We start from the raw sequence: 24950 nt of genomic DNA, 5'->3' as shown, positions 1-24950 counted from the left end.
CTGTCATATAAATTCGATACTAATACCGACACTGTTTCGCCAAGGCATTTCAAATGTGGCTGCTGAGAATCCCTGAGATGCTGCAGATGAACAGTTCTGTCTCATTAGTCTGCAGCAGAACTCTGATGTGAAATCATCTAGTCCCAGCAGCTTCACCCCTCCTGCAGAAAGCAGAATCACCAGCCGTGGTCACTGCAGTAAGTCCTTCTTGCCTACCCCAGGTCAAGTTCAGTGATACGGTAGGACAAGAAGCTCACCCACCCTTGAAGTGCAAGAAAGGCTTACTCTGTTGGGAAGCATTTTATCCCTCTTGGTCTTTCACGTATCAGTGTGTGCTGCTGGTGCCCTTGAAACCTCAAAGCATTTTCATCATCTTGGCCTGTTACAAAAACAGGCATTTCTGAGGTCTAAGAGTATCTGTTTGTAACAGCTCAGTTGGCTTGTAAACGTTAGTCCCCAAAATGGTAGCACGGGATGTCTGTCTTTGGAAGCGTCTGGATCTGCCTTTGAGGAAAACCTGCTGACAGAATCCTGCTGACAGCCCTCTAAGAAGGGCAGTTTTGTCTCCTGAGCTGGAACTGTATCCAGTGTTGATTCCTGTAACCACAAGTGAGTGAGAAATCGCCGAGACCTTAGAAACCATCTTCTACCTCTCATATGCTACTGAAAAGCCAGGGGAGCCCTGGGTGTATCTGTGCATTATCTCCAGGTGTGGTCGTTCAGACAGGCTGGTCCAAGGCAGGTGGGCTTTGTGATAAACCAGAGCACACTGGTATGAGGGGAGCAGCCATTCTTACACGTGTGGCTGTTCATACATGTTAAGGTTTCTCAATTGTCTTTTGCTGGGTTTCTTCAGTTTCTGAAATGCTGGTGGCTGGGGGGCTGGGCTGTGTGGTGTCATTTGAAAGGGAGCTGCTGTGGCCTTGGTCTAGGGGTTGAGGTTTAACATCTTGCCCGTACATTGCAGATGCAGCAGAAGGAGACACTCCAGAAGCCCACAAAGGACCAGCAGTTTACAGTCCTTCTCGATACAGCTACCAGGTAAATGCTTTCGTATCTTATCTGCCCATTCTGGAATAAAGCTTTTATAAGGAGGTAAGGGGGGGAAATAGGGCTTGGCTGCCATTGTTCACAGTGCTGCACCTAAGCACCTTTGGGTGAGAAGCAGATAGGAGACAGGGAAGTCAGCCTGACATGCCTTTTCCTTTTTTTCCCCGTGCCTTGTTCAGCTGCTGCAGTCTGACAGTCCCCAGGCAGAATCACAGACCCTGCTCCAGCAGAGCTCCTCCCCATACAGAGGGCACCTCACGCCGTCTCCTGGATACAGCTACCGAGCAGCAGCACAGAGGACAGGACACAGCCTCTCCCATGGTTCCTCGGAAACATCCCTCTCCTCCACCTCATATTCCAGCCCTGCCCACTCGGTCTCCACAGACTCCTCTGCCCTGTTTGCAGGGAATTCGGGGTATTTCAGCAGCCAGCAGCACTCTGGCAGCATCAGCAGCAGCCTCCTGAGGAAGAGCTGCCCTGCAGCTGCCAGCCCGGCACAGCAGACAGCTGTGGACTCTCTCTCTTCCGAGTCGGGCTCCCAGCTCTGCACAGGCGTGTCGGGCTCTTCCTCCACTCCCCAAAGTGCTCGGTCACTACAGTCAGACTTGCGGACTATGAGCCTGCCGAACTCTGGGCAATCTGTTCTCTACCAGGGCTCCCGGGGCGCAGTGATTTCCAATGCACAACACTATCCACACCGCGGGGGAAGCAATGTCCATCAGTACAGACTGCAGCAGCTTCAAGGTTCTGGAGTAAAGACTCAAACAGGACTTTCCTAGGGCTGCCTGGACTTCAGGAGGACAAAACTGCCCATAGCTCCTTCCAGTCACCTCTGGAAGTGGCTCCTGGGCCGGTGTTGGGAGCTTGCACCTGATGCTGGGGTGCCAGGGGTCGGAGGCTGAGGTCTGAAATGCACGGGTGAGATTTGTGAGCAGTATTGGCCTCTGGCCTGGTAGGAGAACACAGATTTCTCTGAGGCAGAGACTGTAGCAAAGCAGTTCCCTGACATGTGGGTACATTGCAAAAACAAAAACAAACAAAAAAAGAAAAAAAAAAAAAGAAAAAAAAGGAAAAAAAAAGCAAATGGTTCAAGTGCAATGACTGTGGCTCAGCCTCTGTCTCTGGTCCGTGCCCATGGCCACAGTCATTCATGCAGCATGGACACAGTTCTGAATTCAAAAGCAGTTTAAAGGAAATGTTGGGGCAAGTTAACTCCAACCTCTTTATAGGTCAGGTTCTCAGTGCGTTCTGGGGAGGGCTTTAATCCGTTACGATCATTCCAGTCACAAGCAGACGAGCGCACACGGCTGCCTTTGGGCCTGGGTCGCCACTGCCGCCGTCGGAGCTTTTTCCAGGACAACAGAGTCTCCGCAAATGCGAGCAGCACGGGAGGGGGTTGGAGCGTGTGCCTGTGGCTGCAGAGGATCCGGGGTGCGCTGTCGTGTGCTGCTTCATTGCAGGTCTGTCGTGAATGAGTGTTTAAGGTCGCTTAAGGAATCTGTGAACAGGAGCATGGCTGGGGCCGCGCTGCCGCGTGCTGCCGCGCCGGGGGCTCTCTGGCTGCTGGTGCGCAATGCACAGGGGATGGCCGGGGCCTGATCAGTCAAGTGATGCTGCGGCACACGGGGGGGCTGCAGGCAGAGGAGCAGGGGGGCTGCAAGGGGCAGTGGTGGGGTGGTGGGTGGGCACCCCGCTCTGTGCCGAGCCAGAGGTACTCCAGGCAGTGCCATGTGGGGTCTTTCCCAGCTGCTGTCACCCACCAAGCGTGGCAGGAGAGCCAGCCCAGACACAGTGTGCTGTGTGTTCAATTCCATACAATTGCCAGCTTCTTTCTCACTTGTTTACTGTAATATCGGGCGTGTTTTTATTTATCTAATTTTATATTCAGTTATAACCATAGTAGGTTAGCTAATATATGACAGGTGTCATCCCTGGTGCTGCAGTGGAACTTCTCCTTTCTCTTGGATAACACAATGCTGTGAGTCTGTCTCCCCTCTCCTTGCAGATGCACAGTCTTCTTCCTCTTTTTTTAGGACTGTTACAGATTTCTCTAATTCACAATTGAAATCAGGTGTTTGTTCAGCCTAGGGGAGACTTTTAAAATATTGAAACAAAGAGTAACTTTCTCACACTGTCTGGCTGTGAGCGTGTTGGGATGGAACTTGTCACCCCGCAGTTGGGTGTCTGTATACTGTATAAAATAGGTGTAAACTTCACTTGGCTTAGCCCTGGAGGTGCAGCCTCCCCTTTCGTGCTCTGAGCAGCACGGGGCAGGCGGGCTCTGCCCTGCCAGGTGGCGGGAGGGGGCCAGGGGGGCCCTGCCCAGAGGCTCCAGCACCTTCGGGCGCAGCAGGGGGGCAGGAGGGAGGGACCCTGGAAAGCTCTAGGAAAGGTGGGGGCTGTAGCTTCTTACTCTAGTGGAGTTTTTACACCATGCTGTAACATTTGAACTTTCACAAGAGATGTAATAATTTTGATAATAAAAATACTTAACTTGAAAACTAGTATTGTTGAATTTCTTACGACTGTGAGCGCCAGTGCCCAGGACATAAGGCAAGGGGGTGAGGGCATGTAAGTCTCTCTTCCCTGTCCCCTGCAGGGTAAGCAAATCCTTGCAGGAGCAGCCTTGCAGACCTCCCTCCTGCCTTCTGCCAGGTGAAACTGGGAGCTGCTGTTCCTGAGGAAATTCCCCGACCTTCTGGCTGGGGTTGTGAGATTTTTGGCTGTGTTGCTGCTGCTGTTCTTGCCCAAGCTCATTCTCATTTGGGGAGGAGATGGATGCGGAGGATGTCCCCTGCATGACTGCACCTGTTTTAAAACCTGGTTTCTGGTGTGCCAGAGCCCCGGTATCCAGGGTTTTCACTGCTTGCCTTTTCCTTAGGAAGCCTGACGTGGGCTGAGCCTGGTGTGGGGCCTGCCAGGTGTGTCTGCAGGTGCTGGTCTGAGGTGCCCATGGCTTCTGGTGTTCGACTGCCCTCACTGTGAGAATGTTCCCCCTGACACTTCGTGGGACAGCATCTGTTATGGCTCATTCTGTCCTTTTGCGTCCCCAAAAGAGTGGCTCCATCGCCACTACTCCTTCCCTGAAAGCAACTGTGGGTAGCACCAACCCCGCCCTTCTCAGCCTCTTCTGCCATCCGCACGTGCGGGGCTCACCCGGGCTGTGAGCGTTGTCCAACACCGGGGGAGCCAGAGCTGGCCGAAGCTCCCTGCGAGTCCCAGAGCTCTCCATGCTGCCCTCGCACAGCCTGGAATGCTCTCCCCACTCCTCTACCAGAGCATGCCGCTAGACTGACTGGCCACTTAAGTAGTTTTTTTTCCATCAAGACACTGGAACTGGATGAATTTCAGGAGGCTCCTATCGGCCTGTGTTAGTCAGTGAGCTGACAGACTGAAGGGATGGGTTCAAAGGCTCCTAGGGATGGATGGGATCCCTGCCCCACCCCCTGCTTTTCCATGAAGTGGGACAGACCCATTCTCTGGGGACTTACTCTGGCCAGAGCCCCTCTTTGTGTGCCAGCCCATGTGGGCGGAGGCTCCCCACCACAGCTCAGACAGTCCCCAGGGCCTCCTTGCAGACCACCTCCTTTGGTGATGGCCAGGAAGAACCCATCCCAACCCTCCCCACACCACAGGGCTTCAAGCTTGTCTGGTTTGAATTATATTTTTCAATAAGGTTTTGTGAAACACTGTATCAAACTTTGTACTAAAATACATATATATTACAGCTACTGTATTCCTTTCTCCACTGATTTTCTTGGTTTGTTTTTCCAATTCAGCTGGCAACAGCACTCGCAAGCTGGCAAGACCCGGGTGCTGCCAAGTGCAGTGGGTTCCTGTTGACCTCGTTCTGGGGGGCAGCTGTTGGAGGGATGTGGGCACCGCTGGGCTCGTGGCTAGCAGACTACACTGGCAGGAGTGCTGGCACCCACTCCATCCCGGGTGACTTTGGCTCCCAGATGGTGTTTTGGCACAGCTCCATCCCCCACCACCCCACAGGGCCTCAGGGCACCACTTACCTGCTCCAGCCAGCCCCTGGTGCCTGGTGAGGCGCTGGGTCCTGCAGAGCCCTTCACTGCCATCCCCCAGCAGCCTCCACGCTCCATGGCCCCATCCCAGGACCGTGGTCCCACTCTGCTCCCTGCGCCCACTCGCCCTGCTCCCTGGCCTTGCCCAGTGCGTGGGTCCAGCCCTGCTAGGGCCCCCCACAAGCCCCTGGGGGCCCTGCCCTGGGCCCTGCAAGGAGCCCCAGCTGCTCGCACTGAGACACGGCCAGTGCTGAGGACTTTATTGCATTGTGAGGGCTGTGGTGACCCAAGCCTCTGTGACTAGGGGAAGCCCACACACACACACTGGTCTGGCCAGCAAAGCCACAGCTGGGCTGCAGCTACCCATGCCAGGGTGTCGGCTCTCAGGTGCTGTGTGTAGGCCCTGGAGGCTGCCGGACTCAGCGCTGCCTGGGCAGCAGCCACCAGCTCCCCACATGCCATCACCACAGGCCAGCGAGGTACAGCCAGGAGGCCGGGTGGGTACAGGAGTGCTCAGCTACACCCGGCCATGCCGTGCGGCAGGGAAAGCCTTGCTGTCACCAGTGGAGATAAAGCACCGTATGGGGATGGGGAGGGAAGGCGTTTGGCAACAGCCCGTGGCCGGCTCGGGGAGGGGTCTGGCAGGGGGGGGGTCCTCCTGTGCCCGCCCAGGGGTTTTGCATGTTCAGCTGCTCCCACTTACCAGGGCTTACATTCAACAGCGGCGCGAGTTGGGTGTCCCACGGCCGGCAGTAGCAAGGCCCCTGCGGTCCCCATGCTGGGGGGAGCGAGCAGCAGCCTGCGGCCCCGGCCACGCACCAGGAAACACCATGTCCTGGGCTGGACTCCCGGGGCGGGAGGCGAGGGGGCTCGAGTCAGTTTACCCTGTTTAGAGAATATGAATTTACATGTAAAAGTAGGGGTTGGGCCCCATCCCGGCCACCGGGTCCCCTGGCTGTGGAGACAGGATCACGGAGCTGTACAAAATGGGAGTGGGAAGGGGTCCGGGACCCGGAGCAGCCGGCATGGGGCGTCACTGGGTGCGCGTTCGGGTGGGAGGCAGCAGGTCAGGAGTCCTGGGGATGTAGAAATCTGTTAAAAACTCCAAGACTGTTTTTTCCTTGAAACAAAACCGCAGCTGGATTCTGTTCTTGAACAAAGCGGGTTTGAGGCATCCTCCCCCGGCGGCGGCCCGCAGGCAGCAGTGGGCACGGAGCTGGCAAGGTGCATGGGATGGTGGTGCCGGCGTGGACATGGAGGTGGCCGTGGATGCGGCGGGCGGCTGGCGCATCCCTGGCACGGGCGCCGGGGCCCGGAGGGCGGCGCGGGACGCTGTGTGGCCACTGGCAGCAGATGAAGGGCAGGACAGGGAGGGAACGCCCAGGCTGCCGGCCATGGGAAGAGGGTCCTGCTGCGGATGGTCGGCCTTATATCCTCTGCAGGGAAAGCACAGCAGGTTGGGGATGGTCTTGGGCAGGTCTTACTGCACCATCGTGCCCCTAGCTTGTGCCAGGCATACACCTGTCCCCTATCCCTGCCACCCACCCTGTCTCTGCTGCCTCCCTTCCCTATTACCCCCAGCCCTACTGCCTGCACAGCCAGGGTCCCCCCATCCCATCCCATCCCATCCCATCCCACGTCACACAGACACCCAGCACAGTCACATGCAGAGACACCACAGAGGGACAGGGGACAGGACAGTGACACTCAAGACTTACCGCAGTGCCAACAAAATCTGTGGAAACGGAAGAGAGAGAGGTCAGGCAGGGCAGAGGCTCAGCAGCTCCTTCCCACCCTGCCCAGCCTGGCTTGCTTTGTAGGTGGCAGTTAAGCCCATGGGACCCCTGCTGGGCTGCCGGAGGGGCGAAGCCCCCCAGGCTGTTCCCACCAGGATTCCCCAAGCAGTGTGGCACTCACCTTTGCTCTCTGCCTTGAGCTCCTCGTGCAGCAGGTCGTTCTGCCGGTTGCCGAGAACAAAGGCCAGGAAGGAAAGGATAAGGGCGTTGAGGATGCCGATGATGGCCAGGATATAAGCCCAGCGTACGGAGCAGTCGCCCAGGGAGTACTTCCCTGTCTTTTCCCCGCACATGTCCCGTATGGTCTCTGCATCCCAGCCATCAGGAAAGATCATGCAGCCCAGCACCAGGCAGAGCGCTGTTGAGAGAGAGAGGAGAGGGAAGCATCAGAGGAGACATGGAGTGGCAGTGCTGGGATGAGCCCCCCAGTCAGTTCATTAAAGCAGCCCATGTCTGGCAGGGAGCCCACCTTGGCCCCATGACAGCCAAGCAATGTTGCAGGTGACAGCCACTACTGCCTCAGTAGCCCCAGGGACTGCGTTTTTGGCTGCCCCAAACCTGGCCCACGTACAAATAGGGACTTCAGGCTTTTGGTTTCTACCAGCATCAGCCACAGGATCAGTGGCTACCCACAGGCTTTCCTCATCACCACAAGCTCCCTGCATGTGGGCAGGAGCTACCGGTGCATGGTGGGCAGGGATGCTGCCTGTGGAGAGGACCGGCATCCCCAGGAACCCCCACACCCAACCACCACACAGCCTGCGAGCACCACTCCCAGAGGGGTCACCTTCCCAGCAGGCCTCCACCCAGCATGCTCTGTGCTGAGCAAGGAGACATCAGAGAACACAGGGACAGAAATGCCAAGACAAAGCCTGTGACTGTCAAGGTAAGGAGGTGACTTTTTCTGACTACAGCAAGTACAAAAGCTCCTCACCCCATATCAGCTGGAAAGGCTAAAAATAGTAATGATGTTGGCTGTGATGCCTGCAGGTACTTTTGCCCTGAGTTAAGGAAGAACCAAGAAGCTTGTGCCCATACCAGTAAGAAGTTACCTCCCCATCCCTTACAGCAAACACCCTGCAGGCAGGCAGCTGGCGGTCTAGCATGAGCTTTCTGGGTGCTGACATGTGTTTTGAACTGCTCTCCGTGGGGAAAGGAAATCCCAGGAAGGGAGGGAAGGGCCTGCAGGGCATCACACCAGGAGTAGGTACAGCCCTTGCATCCGAAAGAGCTGAGGCCAGGAAAGGACAGGGACACCAAGGGAAACCAGCACATGATGTCACCCAGCAGCTGCTGCCTGGTCTCTGACTCCTTCACACATATTGCAAACCTCCTTGGTAAAAGTATCTTTGTGGACAGTGGCAAGCCCTGCATGCTGATTTACTGCCCTGCACAGCCCTGGTGGCACCCCAGCACCACACGGCTGCACAGAGCCAAGCCGGCGTCTCCAGCACATCATCACCAGGGACTCCCAGCCTGTCTGGGGGAGCTCCCTGCCCACTGGGACTGGGCCAACCCAAAACCTGCAAGGCCAACCCAAAACTCTGCAAGGAAACACAATCAGCACCAATGCCATGCACTGCATGGTAAATGGTGAGGAGCAGCCTGAACTGCTGCTGACTGACCTGGGCACCTTGGAACAGGATGGCATTAATTCATCTGAGGGCCTGAATTAAAGGGGATCAGGTGCAGCAGACCTGTGCCAGGGACTGTTCCTGTGAAAGGAGAGATGCTAAGAGGATTTTAGGATCCACTGAGCTCCCAGTGCAGTGCAGTTATGAAACAAGCTAAGGTGCTCTCTGGCAATCCCCAGCAAGGGGATGGGTTTACCCTTGTAGCACTGCTCAGGCTGGCACAACCTAGCCTGGAAATGGGCACACTTGTAAGAGATCTGCTGAAATCACTGAGGAGGAGAAAAGGACCACAGGTGCACAGTGAGGCTGGAGGACAGCACAGCAGCAGCTCCAGCTGCCTGGGTGGGCAACAGCCCTTGGCAAGAGCCACTCTGGGCCCAGAGGAGAATAATGCTGTGCCCAGGGTGGTAGAAGGCAAATATTAGTTAAAAAAAGCAGGAACCAATTTTACCTGCACTAGCAAGGGCTTGGGCAGGCTCCCTACCTTTGTGCACAGCCCTCAGTCCTTCACAGGACTGCAGCCTCCTTCACAGGAGCAGAACAGCAGCCCCTGGGTCTATCCTTGGGCTTTGCAGGCATTGGCATGTCCTCTGCATTTCTGAGCTATTATTTGGGGTCCAGGTGGGTCCAGCTGCCCAGATAAAGCAGAAGCCTGCCAAGAGCTCACTGCTCTGAAAACACCACAGATGTTAGTCTCCCAGGACATCTGCAGGTCCCAAACACGGCAAGACAAGCAGTGATGCATGAGGCAGCGGACCAATGTGCTGGAGAGCTACGGCACTCACGGAGGCCACGGGAGACAGCGTTTAAGGCAAAAGTAGGGTGGCTCAAAAAGGTATGGGAGCCACTGGTGCAGTGGGTTGTCACAGCACAGTCACAGGGGACAGGCAGTGATGGCTGCTGCCAGGACACTGCCTGGCTCCAGCCTGTGTCTGCTTGCCCCGATCCCTCTTGTTCCGTGTGCCTGCTCTGTACTGCACCAGGGCAAAGGGAGTCTGTGCCCTCTCCCACCGAGCAGCTGCAGGATCTCTGCCCAAGCCCTCACAGCCCATTTGACAGAATTAAACAACGTATTTACTACGGGGCAGAGGCGTGTGCCCAAGTCACCACATGCACCCAAATGCCTCTGCCCTAGGGTGACCGGCCTCTTCCCAAAAGCCCCTCACTACTCCACAGCTCCCTGGGAAGTGGCTGAGGTGGGGCTGTGCTACTGAAGGCAGGTCCTCTCCTGGCAAAGAGCAGCTCAGTGCTCTCCTCTTCCCATCTGTCCTACATGTTCCCAGCGGCAAGCCGAGTCCTCTGCTCTGTCACAAGCAATTCCCTTTTCTACACATCCCCAGGCTGCCCAATGTCCTGGAAACACCTTCCTGTGCCTGCAGCAAGGAGTGGCTTTGAAGAGCAGAGCAAGAACAAGGAGGGGATCCCCACACAGCCCACAGGCCTCAGCGCTGCCCTCTCCAACAGGTCTGAGGGATGAGGAGTCAGGGTTCTGCCTGCCCATTCCTCTGCCCGCAGCACCATTCTGCCAGCACCTACTTCCAAATGCCCCAAGACCCCTTGCAGACCTGCACGAAAACCTTGGGTTTTGTTTAAAGCAGCCTATTTCTATGCCTTGCAACCACAAGAAAAACACCAGGTGAGGACTCCTATGAAGAGCCACTATTAAAGAGGAAATAATAACCCACCTCTTGTCCATTTTGCTTTTAATTCCTGTTTTTCTGAGGGTGTGGTGCCAGTCGTCACTGTCAGTGGCATCAAGGACGGCTGGCTGGTCTGTCACACCCCACAGCTGCCATCCTTCCCCTAGACCCTGGGCTCCAACTCTCTCTTCTAGAGTTTTCCCAGTTGTAAAGACAGTTTTGAGAGCAAGCATTTCAGTGATCACTGGGACAGGGTGTATACGGGGGGAGAAGGATCCTGCTGGGGCTGGGGCTCTGGCCCCAGAAAGTTGGCATTTCTTGGCTTGATTTTACAGCTTGTTCATGGTTCCCCCCTCCTCAATCCTCCCCTCTCAAGGTCCTTTAGAAACAACATGGGCATCTCAAGGGCTTTTGATATTCTCACAAAAATTAATCAAAGGGAATGCAACGTAATGACTCAGGCTGCAACACTGGAGCAAGATTTTAGCAGAACAAGGAGGCTCCTCCTGGCAGGATAACATCTCCTGGTACAAGGTACATTTAGCTAATTTGGACTGTCTTAGTAACCCCCATGTTTGCTGAGTACCACTGCCCTGAGCAATTATGCCTGCAAGATTAAAGTCTGATGTTTTTAATCACTTTTTCTGTCTAGTTTAGTCTGCAAGTGTGGGTGAAAACTGGCTTTTACTGCTTCTGCCTGCCATGGGTGGAAGAAGCTCAGGACATGCCCTGCAGCTGAGATGTGACCTCCCCCAGAGCATCACACCGACACAGGACACACAAACGGGAAGATGTGGGGTAATGGGGGGAAAACCAGCAATCACTGGGTCCCAAAGGAGCTTTTTACACCTGGCATGGGGACAGCGCACCCAAAAACCCCAGGAAACAGGGGCTGGGCTGTGCTATTGGGATCTAGAGTGGCTGCTTCTCACCAGAAGACCTCCTGAGAGCTGAGCACCAAAAGGAAAGGGGACAAGCACAGTCCCCCTTCCTCCCCCTAAAAACTGAAATCCCTCAAAAATAAATGAACACTAAGGGCAGCATGCTCAGGACCATTTACACAGACACGAGCTCCCTTACGGCGTTCTGCTCCACAGGCTGTTTCTGTGCCAAAAAATCAGCAGGATTCAGAATAGAGTTATGAGTTTGTATGAATCAGAACTGACAGTTACTTTATCTGGAACAACAGTTAAGGGATGTAAGCTCCAGGACATGAGCGGCTCCGAGACGACCAGCTCAGCCCCTCCCCGCGAGTACACAGGCACATTAACAGCCGCCATGGGAGAGCTGCGCTGCCGAGCAAACCCCGCGGCTGCTGCTGCTGCGGAGCACACGGCGCTGCACAGAGGCAAGGGATGGGCTGCAGCCCGGCTCCTGTCCCCGTTGCAAGACCTGAACGGTAGGGGAAGAAGAGGAGAATCTTCAGGAAAGCTCTTTCGGGGTCCACAAGACCGTAATTCAGCAAATGCTGAGCGTTTTTGCAGTGTTGTTATTTTTGCTGCAAGGTCAGCAGGTGGAAGCGGTTCATATATGGGCAATATTTCTCTCTTTGACAGAGAAAGGGCTTGAGGATACACTGCAGAGTCACAGGATAGTTAGGGTTGGAAGGGGCTTCTGGAGATCGTTTAGTCCAACCCCCCTGCCAAGGGTCACCTAGAGCAGGTGATGCAGGAACACGTCCAGGTGGGTTTTGAATGATTCCAGAGACAGAGACTCCACGACCTCCCTGGGCAGTCTCATGCTCAGCAGCTGTCCCAGTTACATTCTGAGCCAGTTTGGAGCAGTGGTATCTGCGTCGTATTTTTTGATTAAGAATTTAAACAAATGACTTTTATATCCATGAAAACAATATTTTGAAACCTCAAACTCTCTGAAAGGACTTGGCTCTCCAGCAAGTCCCAGTCAGGAAGATGAGCCTGTCCTGATGTGGTTCAGCAGAGCCGCTGCATTGCTTCCAGAACCAGCGAGGGTTCTGGGGCTCTGGCGCTCACTCAGGCCAAATCCTACTCTCCCTTGGGGCTGAGGCCACACCACCACACAGCTCCACCATGCTCAGCCCCGGCAGCTGGCAACTTCCCTCACTACTCCTCTCCATGGATATGCCAAAACTGTGCCGTGCAAGGGGTCCCCACTCAGAGGGTGGCAAACACAGCTGAGGTGCAGAAGATGAAGCCCTGCTCAGGGATCTGCCTCTGTTCTCAGGCCTTGGAAGGGCCCATCCAAGAGGTGAGTGTAGCTCTGAAAGGAGTTTCCCAAAGGAGAAAAGGGCTCAGATGAATATGTATTACCACATTCTCCATCAGGCAAGGTGCCCAATTAATGCCCAAATGCCACTGGTAAGGACAAAGCCCAGCCCTAAGGCCAAGAGCATGGTACCAGTTGGGAAGGCACCCCATGTGTCATGTATCCCTAAGGGAGGGAGTGTGGAGGTCTCACCACACTGACTGCTGGACCTGAAGCACAGGGAAACACGTTAAAATGTGGCCAGTCAATTCCTCCATGCAAACAGGATGGTGTGCTCAACTGGCTGCCTCTTTTGATCCTCAATAGACTGTAAGTACAAAACCAAAGACCTTCTGCAAACAGAACCCTGGACCCACTTGGGGTAATCATCCTGATGGGAGCCACATGGATGCAGTGTCACACAGGGGCAGCTGGGCTGTCTTGCAAGGGCATTAATGCTGGGCACCAGGACAACTTTGTTCAAAGATTGGAGTTAACTCACAGGGTGACTGTGTCTTATGCTACAGCGGAGTATTGGGGAATCAGAGGAAATGCTCAGGCTCCTGGGCAGCCTGGTGGTGGTGTATTCCTATGCTCTGATTTCCTGCAGATGAATCCCAATGGGGATCACCCTCACAGCCCATTTCTTTTCAAGAAAGCATCATCCCATGGAACTTTCTGAAGGTGCTCCCCCACTAATTTGGAGTACTTGGGTGGCATCAGGTGCTGTCAGTCATACAGTTGTTGATGTGATCATGTTAAGGGCCCATCTCTGGTTTTATAACAGAAGGATTTAGCAGAGTCTCCAGTTTTGTGTTACTGGGATTTTGAACAGGGCAGATGGCCACAATTCTATTTGCGATAAAGCAGAGTGTTTCCTCTTAATTAGATCCAGTTTCCTCCTGGGGGGGGGGGGGGGCCAGTGGCTTTTGAGCTAGAGCTTTCTGTCAAGCTCTAATTAAACCCTGTCTTGATTGTTGTCCACTAATTAGACATTAATGGTTTAAAGCTGGTTGTTTTTTTCTTTTTGAAAGAGATCCTGAATTCCTCATCCTCCTCCCCCATATTCCTGCACTTGGCTTTTCTCCTCTGAAGAGCCCATCCATGTCCACAATCAGCAGCCCTTTACTCTGCACCAGCCATCCCACAGGGATGGGGTGGGGACACCTCTGCCCCATCTCTCTGCCCACCACCTGGCTCACCTGGCTTTCATCAGTGAGACCAAGCGACTTCAGGCCTCACAGTTGCTTCTGCTGTAGTAGTGCACGTCCTTCTTCAGCTAAAACCTCCCTGAGGCAGAAGCAATGTCCTTTCCTTCTTTGCTCCTCCAAGTTCTCTGCTCTGGCAGAATCTTTCAACTTTCCAGGCAGGTGAATCTCTGACGTTTGCCATCATGACGTGCCAGAGCCTGCACCAGGCTATGACCCTGCCCTACCCATAAGATCTGGCCTGTGGTATTCTCTCCATAGGTCATGGCAGTTCCTTCTCCAAGCACAAGGTAACACATCTGCCTGTGGCTGCCTCTGACTTGCCCAGGGAAGTTCAGCCCTGCCTGACCCTGCCAGACAAGACTCTCTTGCTGGAACACACCACACCACCACCTCTGCATCCAGGCCCTCTCTGATGGGAACACCAGCCTGTCCTGTAGGACAGCAGCTCTCTCATGCTGTCCTGTCCCAGGGCAGGGTGGAGGGCCAGTCTCTATTAATGCTGCCTTGGACTTTCCCCGACAGAGAAGCCATGGAGCCGTGCTGCTCTGGGAGAGCTCCAAGCCAACCTGGGCTGGCTGGGGCCAGAAGGGTCAGCCCATGGCCCCACTGAGATGAGCACTCAAGGTTCTCACAAGTGCAGTTGTGAGCAACACGTGAAACCACAAGGTGCAAAGTATGACCAAGGACAAGCCGCAAGGCAAGGTGAGGGGTACCCAGAGGTGACAGTACCAAAGTACTGCTGTGGCCACCCAAACCTGAGCCAGGACAGGACAGGAGGCACTGGGGAGGAGACCCAGGGCTGCCTCCAGTGCAGTACCCTCTGCCACGCAGCTCCCTGTGCAGCAGTAGCAGCTGGGCGCTCCAACCCACTTGATTAAGCTGCTGACAATCAGTAGGATTTGGGCTCTGAGCTTGCTTTAAACTGATAAATCTTCAGGACAGGGAAAATTAAAGATGAGGGAATTTCCTGATAAGCCAAGGCAGCTGCAGGTCTGGCTGTGGTCCTGATCTGGGTGAGGGGAGGTCAGGCTTTCCAGCTCAAGCCAGCTGCAAGGGAGAGAGCTGGGCTAGCGGAAAGCTCCTCACACAGAGGGGCTGTATCCTTCCACATCTAGGACTGGGGCCCTTCTCATTAGGAATAAGGGGCACTCTAAGTCCTTCCAGTGGAAGCTCTAGGTCTATTCACACTTAGTATGCAGTGGAGAGTAAGAGTGTTTGTCCACACCTGGTAAAACCGGGCAGAGAAGGAAGTGAAGGGTCTTGCTACCAGGGGAAGCTCAACATCATTGCTCAGGATATTTCTCCCAAAAGGACAGACCCTGGGTGAGGACACCTTGGAGGTCTGTGCATAAGGGGATACTTGGGATCCTTACCAATATTGGCATCAGGTCCCCTTCTGGGGAAAGGTTTGGGTTACTGTACAGTGTCACTTTGAGGAGTGAGTCTGTGAGGATCTTGGGGTACATCTACAGTGGGGTTTCATTTGTGGAGGGAGCTAAGGAGGATCTATAGACAGGGTCACTTTTGGGGGGTTAATTACTGGGCTTGAGTGGTCATGTCTGAGGAGACATCAAGGTTATGGTGTTCCTCTGTGGGAAGCACTGGAGAGAGCTGGGAAAGGCCTGTCCTCACAGCCCTTTCATGATGAGGGAGAGAGAGGGTCTGGGTACAATATGTCTTTAAGAGGGAGCTGAAGTGTGCTTTTACAAGGATGGGGGATCCATGCATGGGCTTCTTCCAGTGGTGGGGTCCCTTTGGGGGATGAGAGTTCCCCTAAAGTGAGTATCTCTTGGGGACGACCCCATGTCTCTGGGGTTGACAGAGAGGCTAGTCCCTGATGCAGAGTGTGCCGGGGTGTCTGGATCCCCAGGGGGCTGGTGCAGTGTGTCCTAGGCCATCTTGCATTTGGTCCTTGACTCTGTGCGACAGTCCCTGTTGTAGGGTGTCTCAATGCTGGTCCTTGACTGGGGTGTACTGAGGTGCCCTGAGGTGGGTCCCTAGCCCAGGATGTCCTGAGGTGCTCCAGACTGTCCAGGTGTCCCAGGGTTGGTGCCTGTTCTGGGGTTGCCTGAGGTGGGTCCCTGATCCAGCTCTCCTGATGTGTCCCAGGGAGCCTTATGTTTCCCTGGGGTCAGACCTTGCCTGGGGAATCCCAGATTCCAGTGCCCAGAAGAGGTGCCACCATTCCTGGTGCCAGTGCCTGGTCTGGATGTCCCAGGATGCCCTGGAGTGTCCTGAGGATACTTCTCGGCTGGGAAGACCCATGGCCCTACAGTGCTTGTACCTGTCCAGCTTTCTTGAGCAATCCCAGTGTTCCCTGCAGCCAGCCTCTGCCTGGGGAGATCCAGGTGCCAGTGCCTAGAGCCAGCACCTGTTTGTGGTGCTCTGTCAGTGCCAGTGCCTGGCCTGCTTGTCCCAGGAAGTCCTGGGATGTCTTAGGGCCAGCACCTGGCTGGGGTGCCCTATTGATACACAGTACCTGTACCCAGCCCAGCTTTCCTGGGCAGCCCTGGTGTTCCTTGTGCCCAGGGGATACCAGGGAGCCGTGGGTGCCGGTGTCCCGAACTGGTGCCCATTCCTTCTAATTTGTCAGCACTAGTCCCTGGCTTGGGTGTCCCACAAAGCTGTGGGGCTGGATCCTGGAACCACGGCCCTGCAGTGCTTGGACTCAGCCCAGCTTCCTTGAGCAACCTTGGTGTTCCTGTAGCCAGGGACCCCACTATCACTGCTGGGGGCTCCCGGGGTGCCGCATGCTCAGCACTGCCCAGTCTCCCCACCCATCCCCCGCCGCCAGGCCCGGGGCAGGCCGGTGTTCCCAGTGCCGGTGGTTCCCGGTGCCGGTGTGTACCTGCCAGCAGCTGCATCCAGGCGCAGATCTTGTAGACGGTGGCGGTGTTGCAGAAGAAGAACAGGGCGAAGCAGGTGATGCAGCCCAGCGTCAGCACCATGGAGAGCAGCACGAAGAACGCGGCCGCCTGAAAGGCGCCCGAGGGGATGGTGCTGAAGTCGGTGAAGGAGCCGCGGCACGACAGCTCCCGGCCCGCCAGCCCGCTGCCCACGCAGTAGTGAAACAGCCCGAAGTACCCGGGCTTGGGCGTGTTAACGCTGTCGCCCACCCAGTAGGGCTGGATGAAGACCACCACGTTGATGATGGCGAAGCAGATGGTGAAGATGGCCCAGAGTACGCCGATGGCGCGCGAGTTCCGCACGTAGTTGTCATGGTACAGCTTGGAGGCTTCCTGCGAGGGCAGCATCCTGCCGGCCGCCGCTGCCGGAGGACGGGAGGGGCCGGGGCGGCAGGGAGCCCGCCCGGGGTCGGCGGGGCGGGGGGGCCGCGGCCTAAGAGCGCCCGCGGGCTGCCGGGCCCTGCGACACCCGCGCCGCCATCTTGGCTGCCGCCTCTGCGTCCCGCGCGCTCCCGCCGCGCGCGCGCGGCCGTGCGCCCCCCCGCCACTGCGGAGCCGAGCCCAGCCGAGCCCAGCCGAGCCCGGGCTCGAGCCCAGCCCAGCCCAGCCAGAGCCCAGCCGAGCCCGAGCCGAACCGAGACCCTCCGAGCCCGCCGCGCGCGCCCCCCAGGGATCGGGCCGCTCCGCCGCCTTCGGCTGCGCTCGCCTCGGGCTCGGCCGGGCTCGGGTCGCCTCGCGACGGGCTCGTCTCGGTTCGGCTCGCGTCCACTCGGCTTGGCTCGGGTCAGGTCGCCGGGGCCATTCCTCTCCCCCAGTCCGGCAGGATTGTTCCCCGGACCGACCCCGCCCGGGGCAGCGCGTGGGCATGGCTCTGATCAGTGCTGGAAGGTCCCCGCGTGGGTGCCTTTGGCCGGAGCGCGCCCGCAGGGAGAGCGTCCATCCTCCCGCACCCTTCACGAGCCCAGGGGAGGCCCGCGGGTTGCCGGCGTAGCCCCCCGGATTGGCAGCAGACCTTCCCCACCCCCTTGGCGGGGACGGAGCAAGTAAGTTGCCGCCACTGTGGCTGCGCCCGCTCTGGGACAGCGGGAGTCGACCCAAAACCTCTGGCAGAGCGAGGCCAGGTACACGGCTGTGCCAGGTCAGGTGTGGTGACAGGGCTGGGGTACACAACCCGGCATGGTGTGGTGGATGACTGGGCTGCGGTTAACGGCTATGCCGGTAGTATCACACAGGCTGTCAGCACTTGTATGCCGGCAGGTGCCCTTGCGACATCCTGCCACCGCCCCGTCAGACTCACACCGGCCCCAAACCCAGCAGAGACCAGACCATCTCGGGCCAGTTTCATTCTCAGGCAGAGAAATGCACCGCGTTAGCTGCAGCTGAACTCGGCCGTCATTAAATGCTTGTGAAGATTCACAGCTGATTTGCAAATTAGACAAATGCGGATGAAAACCACATAGTGTTCCCCTGCAAGAGCCAAGGAGCCGCGTGGCTCTGGCTGGGCACGGACACGCACAGCCCGAGCTGGCTCCGTGACACCGCCTGGGCATACGAGCCAGTGCCGCTCTCAGCCGCGTTCCGGGCAGCGATGCCGCTCACCCCGCAGCTCCTCTGCCACGGGCTCAGTGCGTACGACCACGCTCCGGGAGGGACTTCTTTCATTAAAACCCGCCTTGGGATTCTTTCTTTAGGGCGGCGCCCTGGGCACGCCGGCCAGCGGCACGGTCGGGTCCACTCGGCGGGGCCTGACAGCGTTTGCCGCGTCTCTCTGCAGTTCTAAACGGGGGACCGGAGCGCACCCCGGTACCCCCGGAGCGGGGCTCGGTACCCCGGGGCGGAGCGCGGCGCGCCCCGATGACGCCGGGAGCGGGCGGAAGGGGCGCGTCGCGGGAGGGCGGAAGCGGCGGGCGGGACGATGGGCCCGAGGCGGTGGTGAGCGGCGCGGGCATGGCGGCGGCGGCGGCCCGCGGCTGCCCCCCGGCGGGCTCCGGGGACCGCGCCCTGGCCGAGCTGCTGCTGGAGTTCTCCCGGGCACAGTACCGCGCCAAGGACGGCGGCGGCGCCGCCGCTGCCAAGGTGAGGACACCGGGTTTCGGGGACCGGGGGGCGCGAGGAGCGGGGACTGGCGCGGCGGGCATTGAGCGGTGGCTCTGCGCAGGTGGAGCGGATCGAGCGGCGGTGCTTGGAGCTCTTCGGCCGCGATTATCGCTACAGCGTGATCCCCAACGTGCACGGCGAGGTCTGCGCCCACTACCCGCGGCACATCGTCTTCCTGGAGCGCGACGCCGGCGCCAGCCGTGACTCGTAAGGCCCCCGGTCCCCGTGTCCTGTCCCGTGCTGCTGACGCCCGGCGGAGTTGTTGTCTCGGGGAGCTTCCGCGCCTGCCGCTCCGAGGCTCCCGCCGGCCGGGGGAAGCCCTGCGGGCTGCGCTGCGCTGCGCTAATTATAGCCGGTGGTGTCAGCCGCTCCCGGGACTCCCCTCGCTGCCTGCCGGGGCTGCCGAGCTCCCGTGGGGCTCCTCCCAGGGCTCTTGGGCCGCCTTGGTGAAAGCTGCCAAGCTGAGTCTGTTACGAGAGGGGTGTGAAGGAAACGGGGGGGCTCCGGGGCAGCGCCAGCTTCGCTGCATGTGGCCCTGGAGTAAACCTGAGCACAGCGTTGGTTGTTGGTGATTGCTGTGTTGCTGCTGGCCCAAGGGCTCAAGGTTGGGAGCAAGCCTGTGTGATGATTTCCTTGTCTTGATGAAGTGCCTATGGTCTTGCTGCAAGGCCTCTGATGTGAGAAACTTTAGTCTGCAAAGCATCTCAGGGCAGGGGATCTGATAGGGGCTAAGCAGACAAGGTAGTCTCGATAGATACTTCTGTCATTCCAGACAAGGTTCCAGGCTATTTCATCTGTCCCCCCGTGGTGAACAGGTCAGTGGGCACTGAGGTTTAGTGAGCTAATGGGAAATGCTTGTTCAGTTTGGGGCACATCTGTGCCAACACATCACTGGACTTTGACCCACAAGCTCAGGATCACGTTGGTCTCACTTCTGCCTGAGCATGAGCTGCTCCTTCCAGCTCCAACCACAGCCTCTCGTTTTTATTTTTTGTTTCAACAAAACATAATGCAGTTTTGCAGTCTTGACTCTGTGTCCATGACAAGAGTAATGTGTTCAAAAGGAGGGGCAACAAGTCCTTCTCACAGGTCCAGCTGCTTTGCCTGAGGAAGGGAAACCATCAGCTGCTGTGCTAGCACGTGGGCTGGGTGCTGTAGGAGGGGGTCTTTGGAAACCAGCCACAACTGACTATCAGGTGGGAGAATTTCTGCCTAACAGTTGGATGAGATTAGAAAGGATTAACCCCCTTGCTGCAAAAAACTGAAGTTTGAAGCTTTTAAATGTAGCTAGGGAAAGCTTTAGGGAAGAGAAACTGAATGCTTCTGCTTTTCCTGCTCTTGCAAGAGGAAAGGATGCTTAATTTTTCTGACAAGTATTCAAAACAAGAGTACTTACACTTGGTGCCCCATTTTCTTCTGTGACCTTTGCAAGCCAGCAGTGACAGTTAACTGTATTTATACTGTTTCTTTCCAAGTTTTGATTTACTGTCCCAAAGCAAGTCACAAAAACAGACTACACTTCATTATCACTCTCCTGATTTCAGGGTGATGAAGTTTGTAAAAGCCGCCAGGTGATTTTTAGACAAATGCAGGTTTCAGTTTGATAATTTTACTCCTATGGAATAATTGTGAAACAGAGACCATTGCACCTCTTGTGTTACAGAAGGCAAGAACCTCTTCCAGTGAGCATCCATCTAGGACCAAGTCTCTTTGGCTACTTCTCCTGGAACCACAGAATGGTTTGAGTTGGAAGGGACCTTAAAGTTCATCCAGTTCCGACCTCCACTGCTATGGGCAGGGACAACTTGCACTAGACAAGTTGCTGAGGGCCCCATCCAACCTGGCCTTGAACACTTCTGTTTTTATCTTTGTAGTGTTTTTAATCAGCTGGTAAGATCTTCTTGAAGCTTCCCACCTCTGAGAATACTGAGGTGCTTTGGAAGCAGTTTTCACATGTGCAAACTCTGCTGTACCATTGTTTCTGCCAGTACAGCTGCTTCTGGAGCCATGTAGGGAAACATCAAAAAATTGATATTTTTAACCCAAATTGGTTCATTCTGTGGCTGCACAGCTGGGGGAAGAAAGGATGTTGCTTGATCAAAGTTTGCTAACAGTACTCTGAAGTCCAGGCAGGTGCAGGAGGAATTCTGTGTATTTTGAACCTTTTTCTGTAGATTTTACTCCTATTTATGCTGCCTTTAATCACTAGTTCCTGTAAAACCATTACACCTGTTCTTCAGAGCAGCTTTCCCCATTACTACAGGAGTCTTGATACAACTGTGTTTGTTTACCATGTTCACCTCTAGCTCATGTTCATCTCTTGTATTACTGAGGGTGGTTATTGAGATGAGAAGATCTGAGAGCCTTATTTGTAGCACAGCCATGACTGATGGCAGAGCAGGTCTCTCCAGTGGGTGTGCAGGCTTCCCAAGGAACAGGCATGGTGTGCCTGGGAGAGGGGCATATCCTTGCATGTCCCCACTGGCGTGCTGGGCTTCCCGCTCACTTCATGGCCTGGGCTCCTGCCAAGCTGCTCAATCTCATTCCCAAGTGCTGCAGAAACCTCTCTGGGGAAGTGCAGTGAGTGAAACCTGGTGTCTTGTCTCAGCTCCCAGAGTGGTGCTTCTCTTAAAATTTCTGATCTTTCAGGCATTTCGTTTTTGCTGAATCTCATCTTCTGGACTTGGAAGCAGTGCCGTGGAGCTATTTTGGTAACACCACATTTAAGTTCTTGTTTCACTCCGTATTTGCTTTTGCGAAGGAAACGTAAAGGGAACTGGAGCAGAGTGCAGGATGTATCTCTTAATTGCGTGCATTCGTTGAAAAACGGACACACAATCAAATCCGTGCATCAGAATCTTTTGAGTTTCAACATAGTTTGGTGTTGGGAATTATACACAAAGGCATCTCTTCTCACACTTGCTCACGTTTTTCTGTCTGTCCATTTAGCACCCTCGTGTTCACATTGTTTAAAGAAGATTAGCTTGGGGTCTTGTTCTTTAAATTCTGGTATATGTCAAAGATCTTTGGAGGTGGACAGCAAAATAATTGTATAGGCAGGAAAACATGAAAAAAACTTAAATGACCAGTATGAATTCTGAGAACTAAATCCCTCTTTAAAAAAAAAAAAAAAAGAAAAGATTTGAAAGTCTTGTTTTCTGTTTCTCTGCTTTTACTGGCATCAACTTGTATAATATTTTCCATAAACAGATCCATTTCAATAATAGATTAATTTTTTTAATCCTTCCCAGAATGGGCAGCTGCTGGTACATTGCTCCACACTCACAGTGATTCTGAAGCTTAGCAACTTTCTTTAGCTTCCATTGTAAAGATACTAATTTATTCTTAGGCCACTGTTGTCCTTTGCATTTGAGTTCTCTTCCCTGCTCCTCCGTTGTTCTCTCCTTCACCCTGATGCACATATTGCTGTGCATCTGCTCTTCCCATCAGACCTTGGTGGTTTCTCTTGCAGCATAGACTGTCCCTTGGCCATCCTACTCATCTTCCTGTGCCTTTTCAGGCAGGGGTGGGTCACTAGAATCAGATGCTTTATCTCAGTGAGAGCCTGTGTTCTGCACAGTAATGGTGGTACTTCTACATCTCTTTAGGGAATTTCCCATGTTCTTATTTTTCCCCTTTTTCAGGTTTACCATGTTGATCATGTATTAGCATCCAGAGGTCACGGAGTTCATCTGGCTCTTTTACTGTGCTCCATTACTGGAAAGGGCTAACTGGAAAATCTTGTTAATCATCTCCAGGTGCATAGCCATGCAGTTCTGTATGTCCAGACTTCACCTGTTTTCTAATATATCACTCTGGATGCTTCTCCAGTTCCAACTCTAGTCCTCTCTGCATTGACGGTTCCTCCTGAAGGTCTGTGTAGTTCAGAAGTTAGTTTGGATTCCTGTCAAATGTGGGCTGATACTTGGACAAACTGGAGCAATTTTAACATGTTTCCAAAATGTCTTCCAGCATGAACACAATTCTATTTTAACTTCAACAAGAAAACCAAACAAAATGTAGTTATGCAGATGCAGCTGACATTAATCTAAGTACCTTGCTCAACCCCCTAGCTGATTTAGTTGTTTAATTACCTGGCAACACAAATGCTTAAGGTTCATGGAGTGTTAAGACTTCATTTTCTATTCTATTTCTTTTTTTCTTGCAAAACTATGACTCTGATAGTGAATTCACTGTGAGGGTAGTGCTGAGCTGTTTTTTGATGGAAAGGTGATGAGGAGGAAAACAGAACATGTATTTTTGTAGACGCTGGCTGTCCTTCCCTCGTAATCCATGTGTTAGTCTGTGTCAGACCATACTGATGGTGCTCATATTGCCAGTTCCTGATACTTTCATGTACTGTGCATTGTTCTTTCAAAATAAAGAAAAGGAGACAGAAGAGCATCCAAATGTGTTGTACAGCAGCAGAAGCAGTTCTCCAAGAGGTGTGTTCATGCTTACTAACTTCAGAGCTGGCTTCTAGGGAAAGGGATGGGATTGCAGCCCAGGGTGTCTGTGGCAGCTTTGCTGAAAGACATGTGAGAAGATGCTCTGTATACTGACCTGAATCTCTGCCCACTAGGTTTGAGAGCACTGTGCAGGTTGGCAAACTGCAGGATCTCATCAACCGGAGTAAGATGGCCAGGTGTAGAGGACGCTTTGTTTGCCCAGTCATTCTGTACAAGGGAAAGGTAAAACTTCATGGGTTACCTGTCTTTACTGAGAAAATGACCTTCCTGCCTGCCATTTGAACTGTGCAGCCATGGCTTCAGTCACTTGTCACTTTTCCAAATGCTGTAAAAATATGTGCTTAGGTACTAGCGGGCAGCCTGTAGTGCAGGTAGCATTAGTTCTCTAGGCTGTGTAAGTTGTCTGTGAACCCTTCAGGCTGTTCTCCCCCACTAAGTCATGAGCCTTGCACCAAAGAGCTAACTTTTTTTCTTCTCCTATGTATGACCCTTCTGAAGTGCTAAAGATATTTGGTGTTTCAGGGAAAGATAATTATTGTCCCTGTTTGTCACTTACTCTTCCCGGCAGCTCCCTTTGAGTAACTTTCCTCTCTCCAGAGAAGTTTCCTTTGTCTGTTCCCTGGGGAGGCAAGATTGCATAAATGGCCTTATGAATGTGTGGGCTTGTCTGCAAGGGGATCTGTAAGAAAGTAAAATTAGATTCATTTTTATGCGAATTACTTAAACTGTGTTGAAGCCCTGTAGGAATAGTCTCATTTAGAATTTAAGTAGCTTAATTCAGTTTTCTTAGTTGAATTTAGAAACACTGTATGAATAGCAAAATCATACCTGTGACAATTTTAATCTAGCTTGACTGAAGCCATCATGGGCTACATCTGCTGACCTTTTTCTGCAGGCGTGAACTGCCCAGAGTCATCTTGGGACCATCCATAATCTCATCCAGAGGAATGTGGAAATAAGGCTCAAGCAGGGTATTAACAGAGCATGTGTTGCTAACTTGGCAGGAACTGACTGTATTCTCCATTGGAGAACTGGAGATGAAAATGCGATTTAAAAACTAGCTACAGATAAAGGCACTTGGGATTTTGCTGTATTTTGAAAACTTAGTCTGGACCAGGGTTGCAGGGCAGACTGCTGAGAGGTGATAGCTGTAGGTACCAGCCCTTTCTATGGAACCTGACAGCAAATAGGCCTGATAAGGGAAAGACTTCAGGAGCCTTTGTGATTAATAAAAAAATCTTCCTCCAGCATATTTGCAGATCAGCAACACTGGCCGGCTGGGGAGAGCTCTATGGGCGCACTGGCTACAACTATATCTTCTCTGGTGAGTGAGGAGCCATTTGTCACTGTCTGCCTGATAAGGCTGGTCAGTGCTGGGACAGAGACCCATACATGAGGCCAAGCTCTTCCCAAGACCAGTGAGAGCTCTAGCATGGGCTGCTTGTATTAGGCTTAGCATAACAGAGCAAAGACTGAAACCTCGTGTCCTGTTTCCAAGGACTGTGCTACAGGACAGTGCCACAGCCTATAAGAACCAGTGACAAAAGAACTTGAGGCTGAAGAGTCAATTAATTCAATTATTACAGGAAACATGTAGGCAAATAAAGGCATCCCAAAGGATTCAGGGTACCAGTTCCCAAACATTGGGGATGGGAATAGTGGAGGAAACAGGATTAGAACTTGCTGTTGCTTGACTAATCATTGGGAATCAAATGCTGCTAATGGTGATATATACTGGACTCCAGGGAAAGCTCTTTAGGGGAGTAGTGGGTGCCTGTAGTGTGGGAGCTGAAGCTTGGCTTAAAAAAGCACTGCATACCACTTTCGAGGTGTCCTCTGGCTGTCAGTCATGGGTTTCACGTGTCCAGGTACTTTACAATTACAAGGAAAGAGTGG

At 54.1% G+C, this 24950-nt stretch overlaps 3 protein-coding genes across 6 annotated transcripts in view; 2 read left to right on the top strand and 1 right to left on the bottom strand.

Annotated features, from left to right (window-relative positions):
* The window catches only part of SETD5 (SET domain containing 5), a 65925-nt gene extending 62374 nt beyond the window's left edge, over positions 1-3551 (top strand). For all 3 annotated transcript variants that reach the window (XM_042016322.1, XM_042016332.1, XM_042016311.1), the window contains 2 exons: positions 968-1041; positions 1230-3551. In XM_042016322.1, the coding sequence (XP_041872256.1) occupies positions 968-1041; positions 1230-1829 (674 nt within the window). In that variant the 3' untranslated portion in view covers positions 1830-3551. The remainder of the gene's footprint in view (positions 1-967; positions 1042-1229) is intronic.
* Positions 3552-4698: 1147 nt separating this feature from the next.
* LHFPL4 (LHFPL tetraspan subfamily member 4) lies at positions 4699-16999 on the bottom strand. The gene is made up of 4 exons (XM_042016343.1): positions 16431-16999; positions 6996-7232; positions 6797-6813; positions 4699-6514 (listed from the first exon to the last, which is right to left on the bottom strand). Exons 1-4 carry the CDS (start codon positions 16834-16836, stop codon positions 6506-6508), a joined length of 669 nt encoding a protein of 222 aa, XP_041872277.1. The 5' UTR covers positions 16837-16999; the 3' UTR covers positions 4699-6505.
* A 1387-nt stretch (positions 17000-18386) lies between these two features.
* Positions 18387-24950, top strand: part of MTMR14 (myotubularin related protein 14) — a 31540-nt gene continuing 24976 nt past the window's right edge. For both annotated transcript variants that reach the window (XM_042016298.1, XM_042016287.1), the window contains exons 1-4: positions 18387-18564; positions 18647-18792; positions 23168-23276; positions 24303-24378. In XM_042016298.1, coding sequence (XP_041872232.1) covers positions 18436-18564; positions 18647-18792; positions 23168-23276; positions 24303-24378 — 460 coding nt within the window. In that variant the 5' untranslated portion in view covers positions 18387-18435. The remainder of the gene's footprint in view (positions 18565-18646; positions 18793-23167; positions 23277-24302; positions 24379-24950) is intronic.

The sequence above is a fragment of the Corvus kubaryi genome, unplaced genomic scaffold (assembly GCF_017639235.1).
Source record: "Corvus kubaryi isolate FWS band 111438036 unplaced genomic scaffold, C.kubaryi_AGA036_p1.0 136, whole genome shotgun sequence".
Classification (NCBI taxonomy): domain Eukaryota; kingdom Metazoa; phylum Chordata; class Aves; order Passeriformes; family Corvidae; genus Corvus; species Corvus kubaryi.
This window is presented reverse-complemented; position numbering and strand designations above follow the sequence as displayed.

What these genes read in the sequence shown, in the direction of transcription:
- LHFPL4 (XM_042016343.1), bottom strand. Translation starts at nt 16,836, where the DNA reads ATGCTGCCCTCGCAGGAAGCCTCCAAGCTGTACCATGACAACTACGTG. An exon ending in CTGGATGCAGCTGCTGGCAG is followed by an intron (nt 7,233 to 16,430) that starts GTACACACCGGC and finishes CTCTCTCAACAG; the next exon opens with CGCTCTGCCTGGTGCTGGGC.